The sequence below is a fragment of the Clarias gariepinus genome, chromosome 15 (genome assembly GCF_024256425.1).
Source record: "Clarias gariepinus isolate MV-2021 ecotype Netherlands chromosome 15, CGAR_prim_01v2, whole genome shotgun sequence".
In the NCBI taxonomy this organism is placed as follows: Eukaryota; Metazoa; Chordata; class Actinopteri; order Siluriformes; family Clariidae; genus Clarias; species Clarias gariepinus.
The window spans coordinates 26,302,144-26,328,675 of NC_071114.1; the positions used below are offsets into that span (position 1 = coordinate 26,302,144).

The 26,532-nt window shown below is 39.3% G+C and overlaps 1 protein-coding gene across 1 annotated transcript in view; it reads right to left on the minus strand.

The window, feature by feature from the left end:
* trip4 (thyroid hormone receptor interactor 4) overlaps positions 1–26,532 on the minus strand; it is a 78,596-nt gene that overhangs the window by 28,850 nt on the left and 23,214 nt on the right. Inside the window, exon 12 of the mRNA XM_053512622.1 lies at positions 14,970–15,072. Coding sequence (XP_053368597.1) covers positions 14,970–15,072 — 103 coding nt within the window. The remainder of the gene's footprint in view (positions 1–14,969; positions 15,073–26,532) is intronic.

Sequence of the window (26,532 nt, forward strand, 5' to 3'; positions counted from 1 at the left end):
TTTTCTATTTTTCCAAAGTCCAATATTTATGTTCCCTTACAAATTGAAGCCTTTTTTCAAGTGATTAGTCTCACCTCCTTAGAGCCATAGAGCTGTTTTATAACAATTCTGTGAGTTTCTATGGTTTAACAGTTGATTTATTTATTTTCTTTCACAAAGTTAGGAGACGGTTCAACACCCTCCTTCCAGTTATTCATTTGAGTATTTTTAAATCACCTTAGTTGTTTTCTTTGTTTGATGCAACCTAATAATTTGACGCTTCTTGAAATGGCAAATTTTTTTTTTTTTTTATAAATAAACCTAGATGAAAGCTCATATTCTTGTACTAAGAATACTGGGTAAATTTTAAGCCTGTCTGAGTAAAAATGTCCTTATAAATGATGATGTCCACTTAAGTGTTGGAACTAAAGGAAAAACTGATGAACCTACTGCTTACAAGTTTGCGAACCTGCATACAAAAGTGACACTGTACAATCGATCTACTATTTGGAGGAACTTGCGATTACCGGCCCCTCTCTCAACCAAACCCGGAATCCCGGTGTGTATTCGCACATGAGGACACCCCGTGCATTTTAACAAGGTTTGAAACTTGACCTCTTATGTCCTCGTAACTTGCTTCCACCCCCAGAGCAGCGTTCTCTTTCTCCTTTAAAGGTTCACTTCCTGTCACAAGCTTTAAGCATCACCTGGGGCACAGAGCAATATGTGGTGCGGTGTAAAATCAGTGCAATCTGCTAACACCACAGCATCCTGCCACAGTTAACAGACATTATATAGGCTTGTTGTTGCTGGCAGGTTACAAGCCTGGCGGCTGCTAAACGAGGCCCAGGCGCGGCGTGAGAAAGCCCCACGTTGCACGCCGAGCATACTCGCAGCGGGAGAGAGAGCCTGTTCTGCCTGTATACGGCAGGGGAATGTGTTAATGCAATATTCATGGTGGGTATAGAGAGAGAGAGAGAGAGAGAGAGAGAGAGAGAGAGAGGGAGGGGCGAGCACAACACAGCTTTGAGGACTCTCTAAAGGGCCTCTAAAGGGCCTTTCACACCCACCAAAACAGGAAAAGTAGCGTAATGTGAACCCCCAACCCCCCCACATACACATTGGTGATTCATCCCAGTGACCCTGCACAATGCCACGGTTCACACGCATGCCGGGAAGCTTTTGCTACAGACGTGACCTCTGCCTCGCACATTTGGCCCATCAATGAGAGATGATTTGTTATTGAATTCTTTCTGAAGATGGTGTGTGTGCGTGTGTGTGTGTGGGGGGGATACAAGGTCGGGTATTTCTTCTCGATTCTGCTTTTGTGGAAGAGTTCTCGAAGACAAAGTCAAGGCTTTGGTGTGTTTTGTTATAGAGCAAATGAGAATTGTTAACAGGGCTGACTATTGTGTCCTAAATTTAAACACACACGATTCCCTGGATGTCGTGTTAGTACTGACTTTGGACAGGCGACGGAAAATGTGTTTCCGAGCCAATTGCGATGACAGAAACGCTCGGTAATGTCATGTGTGCTGAACATCAGGAATGGTATCGCATGTCGCGTGATCATGCGATGTACTCCTTCAAAAGCCCACAGCGTAAACAGGCTTTAAGTGAAACCAGAGCCTTACAGCTAGGCTCCATGTGTTCTGCTGCCCTTCCCATCGTATAACCTCCACCTCCTCCCCCTCCACTCCTCTGTTCTATCTGCCCTCTCTCTCTTTCTCACTCACTCGAGCATTAATTTTTAATCAGAGCTTAAGTGGCCATCTTGGCACAGGCTCAAGCCAGTGAGTCGAGAGCTCCTTGCTTCCAGTAAGGAAGTTTTTCAAGAGCAATGAGCCTAAAAACAAATATACACAGCAAAAAAAGAACTAACGAAAATGCGCCACACGACTGCTGACGTGTCGTAATTGAAATTCAAATTCAAATGCTAGGCTTTGCGGGACACTGTTAGAATTTAGTGACGGATACTAAAAAAGGTAGAGCTGGCATCCGACAAACAGCCCCTGGCACGAAAGCTGCTTTCTCACACTCTTCTCAGTATACGGATATTTTCAGTCTCTCAGGAGCCCGGTTCTCCAAGCGTATCCCCTCATTACTGATAATGAATGGAGGGCCAGCTCGTGTCACGCCACACATCTGAGACTCGGGAGCGCAGGAGATGCCGCCACTCAAGATCTCCTTGCATTATTTATTTACATATACGCCGGTGGTCTGACCCGGACTTGTAATGAGGAGCTAAGTCACGGTCTGCTTCAGTTTGCGGCGAAAAATTCTTTGACAGTCTTCGACTGGTTCAAGTTCCTTGACACTTCCTCAACCCCTTCCTTTTCTCAACGGTCTTTTCTTTTGCTTTTCCGCACGTACAATGGGGACAAATTATTAAAGGGAATCCCGGGACGTTACATGAGGCTATATGATTTGCCATTAGATTGTTTTCACAGTTGCTGGGCAGATGAGCGGCCTCAGAAGGCGAGCAGTCACCTGCGAAACCCCTCCGCAAGAGAAAGCTTTTTATTCGCTTTGTATATACGTCTCACAGAGTGCTGAATTCTCAACCCTGATTGGCCTACGAGTTTAGTCGTAGCGACAGCTCATACCCAGCGTTGAGACAAAGAAAGAAAGAAAAAAAGAAGAAAAAAAAAGAAAAACATTGATCTATTAAGGGTTTCTAGAATGTAGCGTTTATTTAAAATGTACAGCAGGAATCTCTGTAAAAAAGCTGTTTTGGCAAAAATGACTGATTACATACAGTCTTGGGATGTTTCACAATATTTAATGCAACTATAAATGGTGTAAAAGCAAGCCACTTCCACAGAAAGGAATAATGACTAGAAAGGATGATTCGTCCCTACATGGGAAATTATCTCTTATTCTTAACGCATGTATCAAGCTAACTAGCTCATAACTGCTTGACGCTAGCTACCATTTGTTATCCTGGAAAAAATGAGGTTTCCAGGCAACGAGTGCACAGACGTGGGCAGCACATTACAGCATTCACTTATCGGGAAGCCTAGCTTATACATCAATGTCAAATAAAAACCGCTTCTCTTAATACCTTTATCAAGGAGGTAAGGAGGGCGAATGGTTTTATGGTTTTATCATATGGTATGATAAAACCATTAAAAGAATCAGTTCGGTAGAGATCGGGGGAAAAAGCGCTCAGCCGTTTAAGTCTTATGGGATCATCTTAAAGAGACGCTGAACGTGCTTTGGAAAAGGGTGATGCCGTTTCCGTTAACGTGTGGAACTAATCGGTTGTCCGATCCAGGGACAGAAACGTTAGACGGCGCATTTGCAAAACGCTTAAACAAATTAATTTGGGAAACCGATCCGAGATCACATCGATGCCGGGATTTCATTTCACTCCCCACCTGCTTACTGCGTAATTTTTAAAAAAATGTGAATTTCCTCTTGACGTGTTTGTTCTAGGATCAGTGTCAGCGGCGCTGGAGTAAAGGTCGAAATCAGGCAGGAAGCCCATTCAATCCCTGCTCGCCGCTCTTCCACATTAGTGCACCAGCCTGCTCCTGGCTGCCCATTAGCTGTGTGACAGATCTCTAATAAACACAGCCTGTCACCTCTGAAGTCTGCCGCACATTTCCTGGGCAATATATAAAGCCCCGTCTACAAACCCCCTCCCCGTCCCCTGCCTTGCTCTGCCACGAGGCTCAATAGAGCTGAAACCTGATTTCTGTCTAGCAGCCTGGCAGCTGGTGGAGCTGAAAATTCCCCTGCACACAGATAGCCCTGGAAAATACATGAATATAAATAAGGAATCCATGAATGAATCAAAACCGTTCTCTCCCCTTTTTTTTTTTTTTTTTTCATACTCTCCCTACGGATGAGTTCCAAGTCAGAAAAGGTAAAAGACAAGAAACAAGGCCACTATGGAAGGAAGGGAAAAAAAACCCCACAAAAGGTCCAAGCTGGTCAAAAATGCTTTTACTATCCAGTAAGCGTATTAAAAGACAGACACACATTTTTCTTGTACAGTACTTGGAAAGCAGATGCTCCTGAAGTTGTGACGAACGGACTTTCTTCAATCTCGCCTCCTTAAACAACATCTCAGCGGAGTTATTTGTAACGAACAAAAATTTTCTCTGTGCTGTACGAATATCGCTACTCTTTCCTGCTTGTGGTGCTTTTTGAGCACAGATACAGTACGTGCTTAACAAAAAGCAGAAAGCTTTAACAAAATCCTACGCCTACACAACAACAACAACAACAAAAAAAAGCTTTTATCCAGAGTTTCCTGCTTTTCTGGAAAGCCAGGGGGGAATTAGCATAAAGAAATCCTTCTGACATGAAGTTAAAAGCAGACGTTCGACTAAAACATTAAAACAGCTGGAAAACGCAGCATTGTATCAGCCTTGTAGATGGAAATGTGCCAGCTGTGCTCTAGACATCAGGGACCTCCTGTAAAAGCGTCTATGTTGTATCACAGGGGCGTGCTCGATCAGACATGTGAGCAAGAAATAAAAGAGCGAGGAAGGAAGGAAGAAAGAAATGCAGCTTTTGAACCGATAGAATGCAGCAGAGTTGCTGACTTGAGCTTGTAATATTCACACATGGCTGGAGCCACTTGTCAGGATGTCTGCCGCGGTGGCAAACGGCTGGGGGTGACCTTCAGCTCGGCGGATGGGATGAATAAAAAGAGATATGGGAGCCTCGTAAGCGAAAGCCTGGTCGCTTGTGCAGCCTTTAATAGGCTCTTATTAGCCCGCTGAACGGGAATTTCATTTTCAGCGCGCACTGCTTTTGCACTCCTAAATGTCAACAATTGAGGCAGCAAAGTGCTCCAGCGCCTGATGGATTTCCGCTCCGGACTTGCAGATGGGACTCTCACGTCAAACTCCTTTACTTAAAATCCGCCTCCCCTATATGCTTGATTGCCAATCCTGACTTCCTGCCTTCTATGTTTTCATGAGCTAAAGAGCCAGGCTCGGGTCAGACCGCCAGCATAGATAACATCCTGACCCTAATGTTGGCTAAGCTGAAGAGGAGGCAGGGAACGCACAGAGGGCAGGACACATGCATGACCGTAGCTGGCCTGCCAGCTTATCTCTGCACATCTCATTCTTCCCCGCACAGCCCGTCCAAGGTTCCCGGGGGTCACGTCTCCGGGGAACGCAGGCGGTTCAGGAGAGAATGAGAATGAATGAGGTGAAGCGGCCCAGACACAAGGTCAAAATGGATAGAGAAATCCTTATTAGAGATATGAAAAGCAGGTGGAAAATGGAGAGCACTTCCCGTGTCAAAGGGGTCGGATTGTTCGGGGGGGGTTTCTTCATCTGTCCGCTTGGGGAACCTTCTAAGCAGTGAGAACACGGAACAAGCTTTTAGATTACTAATAAAATAAAAAAAAAAAAATGTAATTATTGTGTTGTATCCATAGTGTTTTTTGGTCCAAACATCCAGAACATTTAGGCAAGTTACTTAATACCATAGGTACAGAAAGGACAGTAGATAAATGCTGAACGTTTGGCTCATTCCACCCATGCGTATGTTAAAGCATTCCACAATAATGAAATAGTAATGTATGGGGTAGTGGCAGCTCAGTGGGATAAGGCTGTGGGTTGATGGTTCACGGCTGACCTTATACTCTGACCCCAACTTCCTACCATGCTGCGATGGACATTTCACTGTGCTATGATGTACAGAACCTGTCAAAAGTTTGGACAGATCTTCTAATTCAATGTTTTTTTTTGTTCACTGATTCATTTTCTCCATTCAAGACCAATGCTGAAGATTTCAAACCTATGGAACTATGGAATAACAAATCATGCAGACCATCCCAGGAAAACAAGATCAAAACTTACCTCTACTGCAGAGGAGAAGTGCATTTAGAGATACCCAGACTTACTTTAATATCGACCGTTTAAAGTAGACTACTGCATATTTTGGACGCCTTCAGTATTGTTTTATAGTGTAGAAAAAATAAATAAAATGAGGAAATTTATTTTACATAGTATTAAAAGGTGTGTTCAAACTTTTAAATAGCAGTGTACATAAAAGCTTTTTCTTCTACATTAGTGATGAAATGACAATAATTCCATAAACAAACAGATCTAATAAAAATTTATTTTTAGCACATGCAAACCCAACTATGTCAATCTATTACTTTACCAAACTGAGGAATCTCATTTCAGCCCTGATGCTTTCTTAAGACTAACTTGATTTACTGACATTGCTAAAGAAGAGCATTCTACACTGCAAAAAATATTATCAACTTAACATTTTAGCAGGTAAAATATTCTCGAATCTAGCCAAACCTGGGTATAATTTCTTTAAATACATTTTATTTACCTTTATCCGAGCGACCTAGAAAAGTGCTATGAAGTTTCGGTCATTGGACAAGATCCTTACATTGGGTTGCTCTTTTAAGGTTACAACAAACCGAAAACAAAATTATTAAGCTTATTTCTTGTCAAACTTTACTAACAAAGCAAGTGAAAAATGTCTTGTTTTATTGGTAGATAATTTTGCTAGATTTCAGGAATTTACTTCTTAAAAGAAGCAAAATTGTCCATCAATAAACCAAGATTCCGCCGAAATTTTACCGAAATAATTTTGTAATTTTTACTAAAAATAAGCTTAATTTTATTTTTGGCCAAGCCCAATGCCCAAAGCCCAGCCACTGGATGCAGTGCTGGTCACAGGCCCAGATAAAATGCTTGAAAAGAGCAGCTGAAAGCCCAACAACAATCTTATTTTAGGTTTGTTGTAATCTTCTTTTAAGAAATTATAGCTTGGTTTGGCTAAAATCAAGAATATTTCACAGGCTAAGATATAAATTTTTTGCAGTGTACCATGAAAAACTAGACCGTACGCCAGAGGATGACACAGCTCCAAGCTAACAGCGCGAAGTGAAGAGACCAAAGTTTAACGCTCAAGTTGTCAATTTTTCCACAATACTGTTTAGGGAAAAAAATTGCGGCTAAATTTCACTCCAGTAAAGTTGATGTGAAAGAGAAAGTAAGCACTAACAGAAACAAAAGTGCGTCTTTCATGTCCTCAGCCTTTTTCACTTCAATGAACTGGATTTTTTTCCCCCCGTTAAGTCTGAAGAATCTGAAAAAAATCCCCACTTTCAGGTGTCTTCTGTTTCGCCGTAGCAAGAGATCAAAAACTACACATGATACAACATAGACTTTGACACGACTGAGCATTAAATGAGACTGAAACACCTTTTAAAATATACTTTCTGACAGAGTAATAAGCTTAATGAGCCTGCCATTAATGGAAACATCGTGCCAATAATTGGACTGTCCGGTGTAAACCGAGTGAAGCTGAACAGCCAATAAAGCTCAGAACACTTTATAAATTAAATGTCAGAATTTGAGTCTTGACCATATTCCCATGAAAAAAAGCTTAGCGTTTCTACGAAGTATCTCATTTACCTAATCGATTTCGAAATAATATACCATTCTGTGTATTATAAAATCGTTTAGCAGATGCTTTTCACCCCCAAATTGAATTACAGATGTCAGCTCCAAGCCCAGCCAACCAGCACCGGCTTTGGATTAAATGCCTTGCTGAAGGATGCCATGCGCCTAATAACTTGGTTCACAGCCAAGTTTCTTAGAGTAGCAGCAGCAGCAGCACCGCATCACCATCATCATCAGCTTTGCTCTTCACAAAAATCACTCTCCAAAATACACACTTACATTTGTTAACCGCAACGTGAACACAATGTTCAGATATTTCGGCAGACCTGTACAGAAACACAAGCGCACCAGTTTTTTGTAAACGATCCAAAATAAATGTAAGGCCATTACTACTAAGTATTTCTACAGTATAGTAAGAAATAACATTTAGCGACTGGCAAAGACAACAATAAAATGCTTGATGCAGGCATGGCCAGTTTGTTCGTACACAAAGGCTTTGTTAGCATTTCTCAATTAGAATATTAGCATCAACGAACGACAGCAGAAAATAAAATATTTTAAGTATCTTTCTACATTATATTTTGCAAACACTTATATTAAGTCACCTTATGATCAGAGCAAACAAACTGAATAGGATGTCATATTGGATTTAATATCCAATATGCAGATTTTGTTTGGATAGTGGGTTAGAAAAAGAAAATCATAAAAATAAAATCATTCAAATTAAAATTTTAACCAAAAAACAAAGCTTAAGCAATTTTATTAAATTAGCATCGCTACATAATATTGATAATTATTTATATTTATTATGATCATATACAATAATTTATTTGCAATTTGTGTAAAAAGTTACTATAAAACCATTAAGCAAAATTTTTTAAATACTTTTATCTTGTTACATATAGATTCAGAGTACCAAATAATAAGCAGAAAATTACTGTACATTAACAGCAACTGCAAATTATTATTGTACAATTTATACAATATATATTTTTGCAAGGAATTAATTTAAAATTCCTGTTTTTCCGACTCTGACCTGTCAGCTGTATCTTCCTCAATGTTGCACTTGTAATAAAACTTGTATTAAACGTCTCTTGAGGGTTTGGTTTTGGAGGAGTTATGACAATATGTTTAGGACTCGTGCCAAACCCCTTTGCTCCCTTGGCTTGCTCACTGTTTTTGGTCCAATTGGGGAAACAAGACACGTCATAACCAAAATCCAAAAACCTTAACTACTTTGAAAAAAAAAGAAAAAAAAAGAATAAATTCATGTCGATTACTACAAATATTTAACCTCTTCACAAGCGGTCAGAACCTCACTCTATTGAAAGTAAATGGAGATTTAGAGGGAGGGACAGTAAGTCAGCAAAAAACCTCCTTGGATCCTAGACTGTCGGTTAATGTTCAATTTTGCACAAACCCCAACAAAACAGATCAAGATGCCCAGCCTGGTGTCTTCTCTTAAACGATGCAAAAAAAGCAATGCTCTAGCAGCGGTATCCTGCTCAAAACCAGATGACTGGATTCATGTCCCTGTTCATGTCACTGCAAGGGGTAAATGTATAAAATGTTTAAAAAGTTTAAATACTCTAAACGCTTATATCTTGGGAACAGTGTGGGGTATGACTGCGTCGTTTTCACAGTCATGCCATGGAAAACTGGTGCACCGTCTTTCAGTACCTACTTCACAATTTCTCATGGAACTGTCTCTAGTTATCATCATCATCATCATCATTATTATTACAGAAAGCAGGCATTTCAGTGGTCACTGATTGGGTGCTTTAAAATCATTGTAATCCTTGTCCATATCCCCATCTCAGGCAGCTTGTCTTTCTCATTCCTACTGATGCAACTGTGTGAGAATCAAAATAACAGCCGTTGCCTAAGCGTATCCACTACTGAATGTGTCTAACTGTCTTTTTTTCAGCTGTTATGCAAGTTTAAGTATTCAGGTATTAAATTTTGTGTAAGGGTAAAAGAGCCGTCACAGAATAATAAACAGAGACAGGGGATTTTCCCTAAGGGGAGGATTAGGAGACCTGGCAATCAGATAACACACATTTATAAAAATTGGTTGATGTAAGTGCAATCCCATAATAACATACAGCATTGGCTTATATATGACAACATGAAGAGTGTGACACCTACCCATGTTATGTTGTAACTATGGTGTGTAATGTGTCTTATGTATCCATTGACAATTAATTGAACTATATTTTTTTATAGTCATTTTAATTGAGGTAAAACAGCATTCCAGTTAGAAGTAAAACATATTCAATTCTCTTCCCAGACTCGCATACTCATCCCCACAATAAAATAAATGTATAAGACTATGCTGCATTTAGAGAAACACGAATTTAATCAAATTCAGTCATTAAATTTGGGCTGACTGTGCAATCCCAGGGGAGTCCACAGGTTGTTACAGCTGATCTCAATCATTATCACTCAAACATAAGCTAAAAGTCCACCCACATAATATTCAGGACTGAGCAGCCACAGATGTTTCTTTAAAATCAACTTTACACTTCAGCGTAACTCCAATTTCGCTTGCCTCAATGGGCAGACATGGCTCTAAGGGATACTCATCCAAAGGTCTGGGTTTCAAGCCCCAGCACAGCTAAGCTGAGCAAGCCCTTTGGCAAGCCATTTAAACACAAGATACTGCATTGGTACCATGCCCTGGTAGCTTTCTGAAATACATTTACAACAAACCAAATATAAGACTATTGAGCTTTTTTCTAATCGAATTTTACTAAACTTTCAAGCAAAATCTCTTTTTCTATTGGCAGATAATTTTGCTAGTGTTGGGAATTTATTTTTTGAAAGAAGTAAAATTCGCTGCCAATAGAAGAAGAAATGTTCACTTTCAATTATAGTAACATTTGATCAGAAATTAGACACATAATTTAGATAATTATTGAGAACTGAGAACTGCTCATTTTTAAACACTGCAGCCTTCCATGAAATATTTCTGTTCTTCTTTTATTCTCCGAAATTACTAAAACATTTTGGAATAAAACTTATTATGCTCTTGCAATAGATTTGTCTTATTTGTTGTTTGTATTATTTACTGAGATCTGACTGGAGATTCAGATACTTCAGATTGTCTGGCTGAAATACAGGATTGCTTCCTCATTAAGGACACTTATTGCAATAAGATGCACTTAAGGCTGATTCCATTGTTTCTGCATTAAATGTACCAAATACAATGAGTTTCTTTAAAAAAAAAAATTAATATAGTTTTCTATGGATCCAATAAATAGTTGCATTTGCTGGCATGTTTAATGTAATTAGGGCAACTATATCACACGTTAGTCACTTAATATAATATATAATAATACACACACACACACACACACATATATATATATATATATATATATATATATATATAAAATAACATTGGGATAAGTCAATTATAAGGTTATTAAGCTTATTTCTGGTCAAATGTTACTAAAATTGCAAGCAAAAATGTCTTATTCTATTAGCAGGTAATTTTGCTAGTTTATACTGATTTATTTCTTAGAAAAATCTAAATTATCTGCAAATAAAACAGCCTAGAACAATTAGAATTAACTGCCTTTTTTTTTTTTTTTTTTTTTGCAATTTTAGTAACATTTAATTAGAAATAAGATGAATAACATATTTACATTGTTGTAAGCTTATTTTAAGAAATTACAGATTCAAGGTTTGGCTAGATTAAAAACTGCATTGACCCAAACTTCTGAACAAACCTGGAATAAACAAGGATGATTTTTTTCACTGTATTGCGATGTACAATACAAGAAAAATGTCTGTCCAAAATAAATGCTTGACATCACTTTCTGTCAAGGTAAATGAAGAATGTTCACTCACTCACTCACTTTTACTCATCTTCTATACTGCTTTATCCTGTATTCAGGGTCGCGGGGACCTGGAGCCTATCCCAGGAGACTTAGGGCACAAGACGGGGTACACCCTGGACAGGGTGCCAATCCATTGCAGGGCACACACATACACACACTCGCACTCTCATTCACACAGAGACGGGAATCGAACCTGGCCAGGAATGGGACCCGGACCCTGGATGTGCAACGCAACAGTGCTAATCACTGCACCACCGTGCCTGAAGAATGTTTATTCAAATTAATTAAAATCCACCAGTGTACATTTTAATTAATTAACCTTAGACCAGGGGTGCCACTTAAAAATTTACGATAGGAACAGTCAAACAGGCCACTATCTGGTGTTGACAAATAGCAAAAAAGCAAGATGATGTTTGTAGGCCATTGTTTCTGAGTGATTATATTGTTTATTATGATAGTTCCAAACGGGGAAACTGGCAAGACCACTGTAAACAAGCAAGCTAAATATTTTTCAATCTACCTGAAACTATTATTTCATAAAATAAGATTATTAAACTTACTTCTAAAATAGTACATGAAAATTTCTCATTTTATCGATAGAGAATTGTCCTTCTTTTGACCTAAAAATTTGCGTAATAATCGTATACTTGGTTTGTTAATTTTTTTAATGAAAGTGTAGCTAAATTTAACAATAGTCAAAATATCTTCACTAGCTAGCATTTGTTTTTTTGTTTTGAGGGTAAAATTCAGGGCTACAGTAGCTAAAACATTTAATAGCATGAAAATCATCATAAAAGTCATGAAATGATGACACTGCCATTGAAGTCAAACAAAAAAATCTTATTATCTTATTAAAATTTATTATCGAACTGCATACATAGTGGTGAAAAACGTTTGCTGTCCCTCTATAATCCTACAGGTGGTGCGCTCTAAACTATTCACAGCCACAGAATCCTGAGCGAACTACTAAAAAAAAAAATTTTAAATCGGGATTTTTCTAAAATAGTGATGCTTGCACAATCGCAAAACAAATTGAATAGGAATTAAGGTATCGTGATGATATCAGCCCTATCATTCCCAGCCCTATCAGGTACACAACAGAAGGAGAATCAAATTCAGCATGGGTATACGAACATGACACGGTGGAAACGGTGGAATTTTTTTTTTTTGGCAGAACAAAAAAATGAACGCTGGGCGTGACTGAATCTGTTCCAGGGACGCTAAAAACTTACCTTAGGAGATCTACTGATATGAAAGAACCGGGAAGCACCAGATGAAAAATCTGAGCTGTTAGCAGATGTAAAGGTGTGAATGACTCCCGTTCTGATCTACAACCACTTCACACCCCATCTGTTCTACGAGTGTTTGACTACAACTAACACTCTCAGTCGCTACAATTAACCGTGTACTTGTGAGCTGACAAAAAAAAAAAAATAATACAATAAACAAAGGAAGTGAAGGGGAAAAAAAACATGAGTGGAAAGAACAGAGTCGCCACCTGTTTTTAAAGAAGATAAAAGGCTTACTATTTGGAAATACACTGGCGTATAAAGATGAAAGCATGATCAGATATGATTTGTTAAAAAAATATAGTAAGACATACAACCTCAAAACTCATTTATTGCTCAGTAATATTTATACAAACATATTCTCTTTTCCGCTGCAGTCTGTCCATTCAACATGTCACCTCCGAAGTGGTAGAATTTAAATTGTTTCCCACTAATTTGGACAGACTACACCTCTCTCTCTTTTGGACTGGCATGTGTGTACACGATGGATATATCAAATTTGCATTTGAACGTATTAATACTTGTTAACGCATTAATATTTGTAAAAGAGACAAGATTTCTAGACGCTCTACGTTTGGAGTAATTCTAATCAATTCACGTGAGATAAATGATCTGTGTATGCATTCACAGAGATGGGAGTGACTTCACCAAGGGCGTTTTTACATTAGGCACGAGTGATTTGCACTGTGCCCAGGAACGATTGCTTCCCCTTTCCCCCAATCCCTCATTGGCCTGTGGTCATTTTGTTGAGTTTTTTTGTTCTTCCTCAGGGACACTTGCGCATTTATACTCTATGAAACAGCATGAGGCGATATGCGGCCTACTTGGTTTGTGAGCCGCTGTTAAACACGAAAGAAAAAAAAAAGAAGTTAACTTGCACGCTATGCCTAATATTATTTCGGAGCGGCTTCCTACAGTACTTTATCAGCTACGGCCGTGTAGGTGAGAGGATAAGATCAGCTGTGAGTTCAGACGAGGCCAACTCCTATTGATGAGATCACGTCTAGGCAGTAATCTGCTTCTATGTCTGATTCGATCCGGTTCCTGAGCACGGAACGATTGTGTTCTCGCTGAAAGTCATGAAGATAAATCCGACTTTGGGGTTGAGTGTTCTCCGAAACGATCTGAAAACCCCTATATTATGAAATAATATGAAAACTCCCTACTACACCACATACACCTCATTTAAATGAATACTAATTATTCTGACCTTTACTTGATGTGCTTGTTATAAAAACCTTGTTGATACTAGGAACACGTTAACTTAGTAAACACCCATGTGTCACTTCTGCAAGGCGTCCTTTTTAATACTTTTAACAGAAAGGGTAAAAAATGAGCGTCTCCTTATGTGTCTTAATAATTAAAAAAAAAAAAACATATCTTTTTTTCTGATTGGGAATAACACAATTTTTAGCTATACACAAATTTAGAAGTGATATATTAGGTGAGTTTCTTTTTCTTTATCTGTATATTCCCCTCTCCATCCATCCATAATGATTTTCTTCCTAATTTAGTCGTAGCTGATTTCCACCTTTCTCTCTCTCTCTCTTTCTCACACACTTCCATCAAAGCAACAACCATCATTCAAGGAGGGTTAATACTATCACATGCTTCCTTTGAGACGCCAACCAACCACTTTGTTTTGCTGATGAATGACGTAACACATGGGAAGGAATGCACTATCCACCCCTTTCCGCTTGTGGGAACTCAAAGACACACATGATCGGCTGAGGTTGCTATAATTGATGTGAGATTGTAGGTATGCCGTCCCTCTACATCTACCTGTAGCATCACCCAGAAATCTAATAATTTTTCTAGATGAGCTTATGCAAAGTCTATAAAAAAGAATTACTTCATGAATTTGGATTCGGATAAGACTAAAATCCTCCTATAAAACTCTGTATGTAAAACTAATCCAAACCAAACAGACTCCTTTTTTTTTTTTTATTACACAAGATTACCCAACTAATGATACACCTGGTCCCGTCTTTGAATAAAACGAACCCTCTGCAGTGTTTTTACTGTACGTCAAATCGTTCGCGCATTAACAGCTAATCCCTGACATGTTACCGAAAAAAAAAAAAAACACACATGTGAAAACAGGCCTTGACACTCCAGGGTGTTTAATTTATTCAACACTTAAAGCGTGACGCTTTAATAAAGGCTCTAATACGCTGCGCTGCGACACGGCAACTAGCTCATGTGAATTTCTCTCAAGGTGTTCGCTGGGGTTCCAATCCATCGTGAAAAGACTGCAGCTAAACCCGGCCTGCTCCCCCTGGGCAGGAGCTCAGCAGAATCTTACATTAACAGATGGGCCTCGCAAATACTCTCGAGCTTGTGTGTGTGTATATATGTTTGTAAGAGCCCGAGCGCGAATGTGAACAGAGAATAATGGCTTCTAGGACTCGGGGTGAAACTGAACGAGTCATCGAGTGAAAGGCACAGGCGGGACTTACAGATCTTGTGTTTCCCTTTCATGGGGAATTTCACCAGGAGCTCCTGGGGGTTGGTGCAAATGAAGACGAATGGAGAGGCGGACTCGTCACTGCTGCGAGGATACTGTAGAGAGAGAGAGAGAGAGAGAGAGAGAGAGAGAGAGAGAGAACAATCAATGGAAACAATGAGGTTTAGGTTTAGGAAGGAAAGGCTTTTCAAAAGCATCGTAATTGATAGAAAGCACGAGCAAGAGTTCGGAATTGACTGACACTTTCATGAGAAAGGTGACATCTATCTAATCTGTCAGGGCAGCGCCGCGGGTCATCTTATTTCCTCGCCGCTATCAGATGGTGCTGTGATTGCATCTCAGCAGTCAGGAAACACAACACCCTTTTTTTTTTTACCCCACTCTGCCTGTGGTCTTTTAAAAGAGCTGGAAAAAAAAAAAAGGTTCAGGGCGCTATACTGATATGTTAGCAGCAGCAGCGCTTTACATGCGGAAGTGACGGCTTCTTATAGCTGAACAAACTGTTTCGGGATTGTTATACAGTACCGTTGCTTTTTTACAATGATGCACGCCTGAGGAAACAGACATCAGCTGCCAAACACATTTCACTCTTTTTAAAAAAAAAAAGAAAAAAAAGAGAGAGAGAGAGACATGGCAACCGTGCGAATTCCTGGTTAGTGAAATCTCTAGCTTATACGCTCTTGCCTGGCCGGTAGATAAGCAGCAAGCGTTTGGAATACTCCAGTGTTTGATAAGGTTAATCGGAGCTGGCAGAAATTCTGAGGAAAGACAGAACAAAAGCGCATAGTGTGTGTGTGTGTGTGTAGGCTGAAGCCTATTTAAAGGGTGACAGACTGCTCGATGGCTCAGTGAGAATAATGGAGCATCAGGCTTTAACAACAGAGAGATCGGCTACTCTTTTATAGCCTCCTTTTTACTAAACGTGGTGGCTCTGCCTCAATCCCCTCATTTGCCATAAACCGCCGACTTGATTGATACTGCATATTAATCTCAAATCAAGACAGAGTTAATGTTTAAGGAAGGGGGAATCATGGTTAAAACCTAACTATGCAAGACTAAGTATTTGCCTAGGAATAAAGGAAAAAAAATTATACTGTAAAAAATTGGACAATTTGTCAGTTAAGGCTCTGCTTTCCATCCTCGTCTGCGTCATTAGATTTCAGGCTGTGGAATATAATTCCCTTTAAATTTCTATCTCGGAACGATTGCTTTAATGATGTGATCATTGAAAATAAATAAAAAAACGTAATATTTCGCTTTCACTCAAGTTGTGCATCAATGATTTTTTTATGTTTTTTTTTTTTTTTTAATAGGGTGTTTATAGAGTGATGCTAATCTTCTTCACGTACTGACCTGCACATTTTAATTACCGGATATAGCAGGGTTATTTTTAACGACGCCCACAAATCTCTACATAAAACCAAGTGAAGTAAAAGGGATTAAAAAAATAAATAAATTGATGTGCGCTTCCAATAATGCAGCCCGGCCACATCAGCTAACACAGATAAACATGTAGAGAAACTCCACATTGTGTAAGGGTGCCATTACTTTTTTGCTCATTGAAAGGCTCGCATTGTTTGTCTTAATTGATGCTTATGTTTTAAAATGCCATCTTCCAGGTTATTAATTTAAAACAAATGTTTTTATTTTTTATACGGTTTTAATTTGATGAAATGTCGATGTAATTAAACAGTCTATTCGAGAATTTTATTTAAAGTCATCATTAGAAACATGGGGACAAAAAGAAAAAAACAATTCAGTGATGTATCGCGATCCGTTTGTGATGTATTGCCACACTGAACCAAAAAATGTATTTTATTAATTTGTTTTAAAAAAAATTATATACAGATAAACCTTGAATTGCAAGCATAATTTGTTCTGGAAGCGAGCTTGTATATCAAAGCACTTGTATATCAAAGCACTTGTATATCAAAGCAAACTCCTTAAGAAATAGTGGAAATGTCGACAATTCATTCCACAACCCAAAAATACTCAGATAAAAATAATTAATACAAAATATAAATAGCAGAAGTTCTTGTAGAATATATAAAGAATATTAAATATTTAAATAATTCTTGTGTTAAATTATTCTTTTGATTTTGTAAAGCTACTTTGCGACAATGAAAATTGTTAAAAGCACTATACAATTTTTTTTTAAATAAATCTATAAAATAAAAAACCTTTTCAATGTATAAATCTGATAAGAGAGGCCCAGTGAAAGCAGCATGGCAGAAAAGTCAGAATCTAAAGAGCGGTTCCCTCGGCCCACACACTTTTCCCCACTCACAATTGGACACATACTGAAAAACAAATCATGGAGCGAAAAAAACAGGGATAAAAGGCAGCTCTAACAATCTGCTGACAAGGTGCCAGATAAGTGAAAGCACCTTTTTTTTTTCTTTCCTGCGGCCTGGCGCGTTGGCAGCATGTCACGCCAATAAAGAACAGCGATGAGAGATTTGTATTGTCCATGCTGGAGTGTGGCAGGCTGAGAGAGCGACCCGTCTGCCAGAAACACCACGGGACCAGAGAACCACAGCCCACCCGTGTGCCTGCGAAAACAAAGGCGGCTCAGAACCTTAACCAGGCGGAGGAATGATGAATCCGAGGACGGCTGCCCTGTTCCCTCTGCCGAGCCACAGCTCTTCAGCTGCTGTCCACAATTAGGAGGCGAGACGAGCAATCTTTCCCTGCCGTGGCGCAGCGCTAATGGGGCTGTGTGGCAGCCGGGCCCGCTTGGCTGCACTCAATCTCGGCCAAATAAAAAGGGCTTCATTGGCACTAACTGCCTGATTCAGAGGGAGCTCTGTCCATGTGGAGGGAAAAAAAAGGAGAGCAAAAGAGTGAGAGAGAGTGCAAATGGGGAGGGGGGGTTAAGCTAGAAAACAAAAAGGGCTCAGTCAGTAAGTTGTTCGTAATGGGGGAAAAGAAAGCAGATCAGCTCCTCTTACACAAGCCTGTAGGAGGTTTTTCTTTCTTTTCTTCTCTGACCAAAAAAAAAAAAAAAGACAAAGTCTGACATACAGTTGAGATGAAGAGGTCTGTTTCCAAAATAACATGCTGCGACAATGTTCATTAAAGGAATTGCACGGTCTGCATGTAAATCGTTCATGTGTAAACACAAGAGAGCATGAATGAGGGTGGAGGAGAAAATATAGAGCATTCAAGCAGGTGATATCCTGCAAGCCAGAGGCCACATGGGAGTTACAGTGAAAGCAAACGCCTGGCTGGCATTCCAGCTGGGACACTTAATAATGAAAAAGAAATTGCTACTGGATACATGACCTCTCTCTCTCTCTCTCTCTCTCTCTACTTCTATTTTACAGTAACAAAACAATCGGTGTTGTAAAGGACAAACAGAAAAAGCACCTTGTTTAACTAAATATATAAATCAAGTATTACACCAGTGCAGCACCAACCAGTCTAGAACTGAATCGCTAATTAAATTCACAGTTTAAAAAAAAACACACAGTCAGTTTTATCATGGTGCTTGATGGCTTTTGCAAACACACTTGACAATACTGTTCTTACAGGAACTATTTCTAACTATCATGTTGTCGTTACTTAATAGCATAATCCCATATGTGTTATTTCATAGTCTGGAATTCTACAGTATTTTTCCAGAATGTAAAAAATAAATCCAAACTTGTGTCCAAACTTTATTTTTGACACTTACTATATACACACACATATATATGAAAGAGAGGCTCTGATTTTCAGTCCAGTCTCTGTACTTGAGCAGTTTCAGAGGAATGTTTTATTTGTTAAGCCACACAGTGACCTATGAATCATTCAAGCATAATAACTGCCTAACTTTTAGTCATAATCTGGTGGGAAACAGGTGCAGATGATGACAGATGATCGAGCCGGTGATTAATATACTGGTGATGCTGAAGGCTGAGTGGTTAAAAAAAAAAAAAAAAAAGAGAAAATCTCGAGAGGCTGCTGAAATCTTTTTATTGCATCTTTAGGCACTTTAAAGCCTGTGGAACTAAAACATTTGTTCACATTTCTTTTATTTAATCTACATCATTTAAATTAATTGCATTTAAAATAAGTAATATAGTCCTCGTGCTTGTAGTAACAGAACCGTGTATGCATTAGCAAGAAATACAGGTACTCCCCGGCTTACGAACGAGTTTCGTTCCAGGAGCCTGTTCGTAACTCTGATTTGTTCTTAAGTCAGACAAAGCGAGTCTTGTACGTCTTTGATACGAATATACAATGTAAAGCATACCAATCCGTTTCCCCACACTGCTATCATGTGGCCAAAAACCGTAATAGCACCTAAGGTAATGAATCTTGTATATGTCAAATGGGGCATGACACCATTACTAACCTTGGTTACTTTTCCTATAACGCCACTATGTGTTGTGTTCTTTTACTTATATAATATAATGTGAAATGCTTTTGATTCAGACGGTAAAGACTATGGGTTATTGATCAGAAGGTCAGGGGATCAAGCAACACCCAGTTGCCACTGTTGGGTGTCTGAGCGAGGCTCATGACTGACCCCATCCACACGACAAGCTGTGATGTGCAGGAAAGAAAAGAAAAAAGGAAAAAAAAAAAGAAGAAAAAAAAGAATTTCACTGTGCTGTAAAGTATATGTGACAACTTTTCTTCTTCTACTACTACTACTACTACTAGTAGGCATTATGCTACCATGCTTATTTTTCCTCCATTATAAAAGCTCTGCCTTAATCAATATTTCAAGCATCTCCTTCATGTACAGAACGAACTGGTGTCAAGTTGGAGTGTGCATTAATTATACAACACTGTCCAACACTGGCACTGGTGACTTTACATAATTTATTCCTCAGTCACGAAGAAATACATGTCCAGCCATTAGAGCCTCACAGGCTGCCACTGTGTCAGTCAATCTGCCTGCAAAACCTTGGCTTAATGCATACTGAAGAGCTCCCGTGTGCGCAGGGGCAACCATGCAAAACCTCCTCCATGAGCAGTTTGAGCTCACAGGTTCGATTTAAGAAAGAAAAAAAAAAAAAAAGAGAGTGTGTTTGAGTGAGTGAGTGAGTCACTGAATCAACACTCTGCTGTAAAAAAAGAAATATGCCCAAAATGGAAAAAAAAAAAGGTTGAATTGTACAGTTCATATTCTGGTTTTCAGTTTAAAGAAGAAAAAAAACAACAGAAAAAAAGACGATTTCATGAGGTCATTTATTTTGGTGGTTGGAGTCAAATGTGCCGAATGTTTTCCTCGGTTCCAGCCAGTAGAGCTGTGTGCGTATGTATGACTTCACCTCTCGCCACAAACAAGACCTCCTCAGCGGTGTCCCGAGACAAACTTTAGACACAACAACCTACTGTGCTTTCTGGAAAAGTTCTCACCTTCTCACATCTGGTTATGTCCGTCACGCCTGATGTTCACTCTGTCAAAAATGGCTGTTAAAAGTTAATCTGGTGTTCAGCCGTGTAAAAAAAAAAAAAAAACAGAGTTAACAGTCAATGAAAGCTGATGTGCCTGGCTAAGCCCCTTTGTGTAAAAAAAAAAAAAAAAAAATTCTGAGTGGCTTTCTATTCGAGTGGATTATGAGATCACACTGAGTGAAACGAACATAATTGACAAAAATAACATCTTGACTTGTTCTTGAAACGAGGCTGGCTGCGGCGACAAAGGGAACCGTCAGCCTTTTGAAGAGCTCCGTGCCGAAACTCAATGAAAAATCACAAACCCGCAGCGTTCCCCCCGGGAATTATCAAAGCCCGTGCGCTCCATCTGGATATCAAAGGTTTGACGGAAACTTTAGATTCGAACGTGCTGCGCGTTTTAAATAAACTCGCATCAGCTGCGCGGATCTCACCTCGGATTTTTTAGCACAGCCTCGGTCGATGGATATCACATTTAAAACCGAAGGGGGCAATTTAAGGGCAACATTCGCAGGGTCTCTCTTTTTTTTTTTCTCTTTAAACCCGGAATCCCTGACGTGAAATAAGAGCCATGTTTATGAGCGTGTCGGTGGGCCAGGGCGAATGTTTGCTTTGATTGTGGCCCTGGAACACGGCCCATCTGTGTTCATTCAGCTCGGCTGGAAGCCGTTGCCCCCCGGTGAACTGCTGGTCGCTCCCACAACGCCTCACACAAGAGAGAGAGAGAGAGAGAGAGAGAGAGAGAGGGAAAACAAGTGAGTGGCTGGGGCAGGATGCTTTCTATCCACATCCCCCCATCCTGCCCTTCTTCACCTCATTAACCAGAACAAGGCTAGAAGAAAGGAGCAAACACAAGGCGCCTGTGCGTTCCAAGAGTTCGCATACGACAGTCAGAGAACCGGGACGCCTCAGAGTCCGTGAAGCGGTACGGACTTGCGTACGGTGATATCTCCATCTCGAACATCTTTAAAAAGCTATGTAAGCAACCTCATATTGCAGACAGGAAATGGTGGCAGAGGGTGAAAGCCGAGCCTTCTGCGTCTGATCAGAGTGCGTGGACTTGGCCGAGAGGGACGTGTGGATCCAGAGAAGCACGATTGAGTTTGTACGCTCTGGCCCAGCAGGACACTCTACTCAACCTGTCAGAAAGACGGATGCCGTGGTTGACGAGGTGAAACCTGCACAGCCTGTTCCGAGCTCTGACTGACAGCCCGCTGCTTTCTGCTTGCCTTGGAGGACGACACGCTCAGCCACGTTAGCAGTGGGAGTAAGAATACAGTGGGACTGCCACTAATGATGGAGCTGTGGAGTGGAGGACAGGACCATGGAGAAAAAAAAAAAAACACAACACTTCAGGACTTTCCTAAGCACATCTGCTGGACTTTGCCCTGTCTAACTGGGTTGAAGGGAAAAAAAACTGTTGGAAATGACACAGGGGTAGGGGAGAAAAGAGTGGTGAGATGAGGTCACTTAGGGCTTTGTCAGAGAAAAAACCTCTACCGGATGTCTAAGACGTTTCACAAAAGAATCACATTAAGTAACACAAGCAACCTGAGATGAATGTCATGTAAGGTACGCGTATAGACATCAATAACAAAAACTTAAAATTATTAGAATATAGCATGAAGGTTTTCAAGAAGAAAGAGGAGTGGAGGAGAGTTTATGTGGATTATGTTTATAGGGCCATGTCATGACCTTTAAAAAAAAAAGTTTGAAACAAGGTATTTTGTGTAACATTCACAAGTTTAGATTTGTCTTAATGATGAAATGACTGAAATAAATAAATAAATAAATAGATAGATAAATAAATAGCATGGTTCACATCTAAACAACCGCTCAAAAGTTTGAGATCACTTGCAAATTTCTTTGTTTTTGTTTAGTGGTTTATTTTCTACATTCTACAATAATACTGGGGATCTCAAAACTATGTAACAACACATGGAATTAGGTAATTACTGTATGTAACTACAACAACAATAGTTATTTTAAGACATGGAGATTAGACTTTCTGGAACTGTTCTAAGATATGAAACATATTGCATAAGGTAATTAAGTAGCAACAATAACAATAACAACAACAGACAATTGTTGTTTTAAGACATGAGGGTCAGCTGTTCGGGAATAGTTCTTGCAAGACCTTTGTCAAGTGCATTTGCAAAACCCCTCAAGCACCATGATGAAACTGACTCTCATGAAGACCTTTCCAGGAAAGCAAGACCAAAACTTACTTCTGCTGCAGAAGAGAGATCATTTAGAGTCACCAGCCTCAGAAATCACCAATTAACAACCAGCACCTCAGATTAGAGGCGTTACAAAGGCTTTACAGAGTATAAGTAGTAGATACATCTCAATATCAACTGTTCAAAGGAGATTATTGTACATTTTGGATGCCTTCATTGTTTTACAGTGTAGAAAGAAATTCAGGAACGACCACGAAGTTAGAAAGCGACCCCAAACCTTTGAGCGGTATGACATTGATCTACATGTCCATGCTGGTTTCCCGAGGTTCTCAACTTTCCCTGAAACAGGTTACAGTTTCAAGGTGTGAACAAATGACAGATGTTTTTGTGCACGGTGCATCAAACATCAGGCACATTCCTGTCCAGTGTTGGACTGGATTCACTGCTCTCCCGGCTAAGAGACTCCAACACTGTTTTTGTGTTCAGCTGCCCCGATATGTAGCGCAAGTCCTGGAGAAAACATGTGCTAGCCTGTAGCCTTCGAGCGCTAGCTGTGACCTCATGAGGAGAACTAGTTAGCGTGTGGGAATTGGTTTTTGTAATATTATTGATTGATTTGTAATATGATTTATGTGAGTACAGACATAACATTTTCCTGCCGTGGAAACATAAAGCGCAATGTTAGTGTTCGATAAAAGAAGTTAAAAACAAGAGAAAGTAATCAATTGACTCTAATTACTGCCTCGTCTTTATTTACTTCTTTTTTTTTTTTAAGAAAACTTCCAATAATAACAAAAATTCTAATCAATGTAATAAACTCCTGTAGTGACCTCCAGTGATTGGGGCTGCTTTAAAAACCCAATTTCTTGCATTTATCTACGAAGAAAAAAAAAACAACTAAACAAGAAGATTTGAAATGACTTGAATTGGATTAACATTTACACAACCTTTAACACACAATCAAAACCCGGATGGATAGTGCTGAACTGTCAACTTTTGGAAGAAGTGTGGTTAAAAAAGAAAAATAAATAAATCTTTAATGGGGAACACTTAAACACTTGAAGTTGCATGGTAAAAAAATATTAATAAAAAGAAATCAACAGTAAAAAAGCAGTTGTGTTTAATAGTGAAAGTAAGAGCATTTCCATACACACAAAGTGTTTAGAACTCACAGGATCAGAACTGAACAGATGTATCCATTATACAAAATAAAGTACATAAAAAAAAAACCTTCGCAACAGTGATTTAGTGATGGTACTTAGTTAATCACCTAGTAAAACTTTAAAGCACTTTTGTAACTCGTTCTGGATGAAAGCATCTGCCAAATGCCTAAATGTAAATGCAAATCTGTGGCCATAAGAAAATCACTTGTTCGTGACATTCATCAAACAAAAAATCTTCAACTTGCATAAAGATTGAACTTTGGAGCGATGGAAACTGGTCATGTGGTCTAATGAGTTCAGACTGAGCCAGCTGAAGAGTGATAAGTGCATCAGGGTAAGGAGGGAAGCGCATGAAGCGATGCACCCACCATGCGTAGTGTCCACTGTACAGGCCTCTGGAGACAGTGTCATGATCTGGGGTCGCTTCAGTTGCTCAGGTCTAGACTCAGCAACGTTATGTGGTAATAAAATGACGACCTGAATGCATGATGAATGACCAGGCTATCACATCAATGGAGCTTTTCTTTCCTGATGGCACAGGAATATCCCAGGACTCAAATTGTCAAAAAGAGTGGCTCTGGGAGCATGAGGAAACCACCATACATGGTGTGCTCTAATGAAACCTAAAGGTGATTAAATGAAATCTTAGAGTGTATAAAAGTGCTTTGAAGTTTCCGTCATTCGATAGATCCTTACACTGGGTTACTGGGTTACTAAGTACCATCAGTCAAACACTGTGTGTGTGTGTGTGTGTGTGTGTGTGTGTGTGTAAATGCTATTACTTTTGCTCTTTTTTTCTGGGGATCTAACCCATAGTGGCAACTGTAAAGTTTGCTGATTATGACGATTATTAGCGTTGATCAAAGCATGCCACCATTAAAAAAATGTGAAAAAAAGAAATAAAATGATAATCATATACAACCGATTGTATATTAAACCCAAATTAACCAACCTTGAAGCAGATCGTGACCCAAATTTAAGATTTTGCGTTCGTTTACTAAACATCTGCCTGAGCTCCAAGTTGGACTAAACGCAAGTTCTTCCTTTCCGAGCAAGCAGCCCATGCTCTCGGAAGCAAGTTATTATCAGAAAATGAATCTAGGTCGTAGAAAAGATGACCTTGATAAAAGATTTGATAAAGCGTTCCACTTGAAGGCACCAACAAGAAAGTGCAGAAGGCACTTGATGATAGAAAGTCAGCTGCAAATACAAGCTGTAGTTCTATTACGCGGCAGAGGTGTGTGTGTGTGTGTAAAAATGTAAATAGCATATAAAGCACCGTAAGTTCAGCTTGAATAAAGCAGTCAGAAGAGCGCTGTACTTCTGCTCTTACAGTACGTTACGTGTTGAAACTAGCAAGTCTGAAAATCATCAGGTGTGACAGCTATGATTATGTTAAAAGTAAGAGTTTTCTGAACTAAATATGTCTTTTAGGTTGTAATGTCATGCTGTCCGCAGGTCCCCGCAGACTTTTGATGAATGATTGCATATTTAGTCATTTCGTAGAGCCAGTCGACCCCAGAGGCTTGAGTGGAAAAAAACGCGAGCATATAAAACGTCTGTTAGAAATCCAGACAGCTCCACGTGTTAATGATTAAATGCTCCATTTTCTACAAAGTTCTATAAATACTGGAAACGAAGAAGAAAAGAAAAGAAAAAATATCTTAACATTCAGCTCGCCAGCTAAAGCACTCCATAAAACTCTTTCCTTTTGTGGCTTTTATGTGATTTCTTTTAGTACAACCACGCAACAAACATTCACCTCGCACAAAACACCCATGTTTCTATTACTGTAAAATACTTAATCAGTAATGAAAGCAGTTCTACACCATGAAACCTGGTTGAGTCGATACACACCGTCTCTCAATGCTAACGCTTACAATAAAACACGCGTCTTCACGATAAAGAAGAAATAATTACAAGACGAAACAGGACTTTGGGTTTATCCGTGGTGCCTAGTGGTTTCTAAAAGAGGAGACGAACAGGTGTGTGTTATTGAAGTATTCTTTTTTTAATTAATTCTCAGTCAGTCTTCATAAGTAAAAGGATCAAAGTTTTGACCAACATATTAGAAGCGCACATACCTAGCTATATTGCTTTGAATAGGGGAGCTTAAACACTAGGCATGATTGATTTGAAACATAGAAAAAAAATGAAGAAATCAAGCTTTCGCGCTACACCCAATATTATTGATACAGTGGTACCTTGGCATACAAATTTAACCTGTTCCGTAGGCGAGTTCTTAAGGCGAAATTTTGTATCTTGAAACAAATTTTCCCACAGGAAATGTAACTGCAGATAACTTATTCCAGCCACCCAAGAATATTACCAATATTACCGATTTCCAACACTATAATCATATTTTCTGCTTATAAAAACATTTAGAAAAGCTGTGTCAATGAAGTAAAATATGAAATAAATAGACATTAAACCTCACAAAATCTTAAATTATGATTCCTCCTTGGCACTGGCTGCTTTAAAAACAAAAGCAGTTCCCTTTTCTTCTTGCTAACATTCCTAACCCAACATTAATAACCCATGGTGCTATTTCTCCACTAAACATTGCATCAAAAAAATATAATAAATGTTAACTCGCTTCGCTTAGCTTTCCTTTTTCACCGATACACAAAAAAAAAAGTTTTGATTGGCTACTGGATGTACACGCAACCGGCTTGGTTGCTCATATAGCGAAAATGCCAAGGCAAATTCCTTGCAAAATTTAGGTTCTTAAGGCAAAAATTCCTAAGGGTGGTGCATTTATATGCCAAGTCACCACTGTATTTTTGGGCAAAGATGTCACGAGCAATGCTTTAGCTTGCCT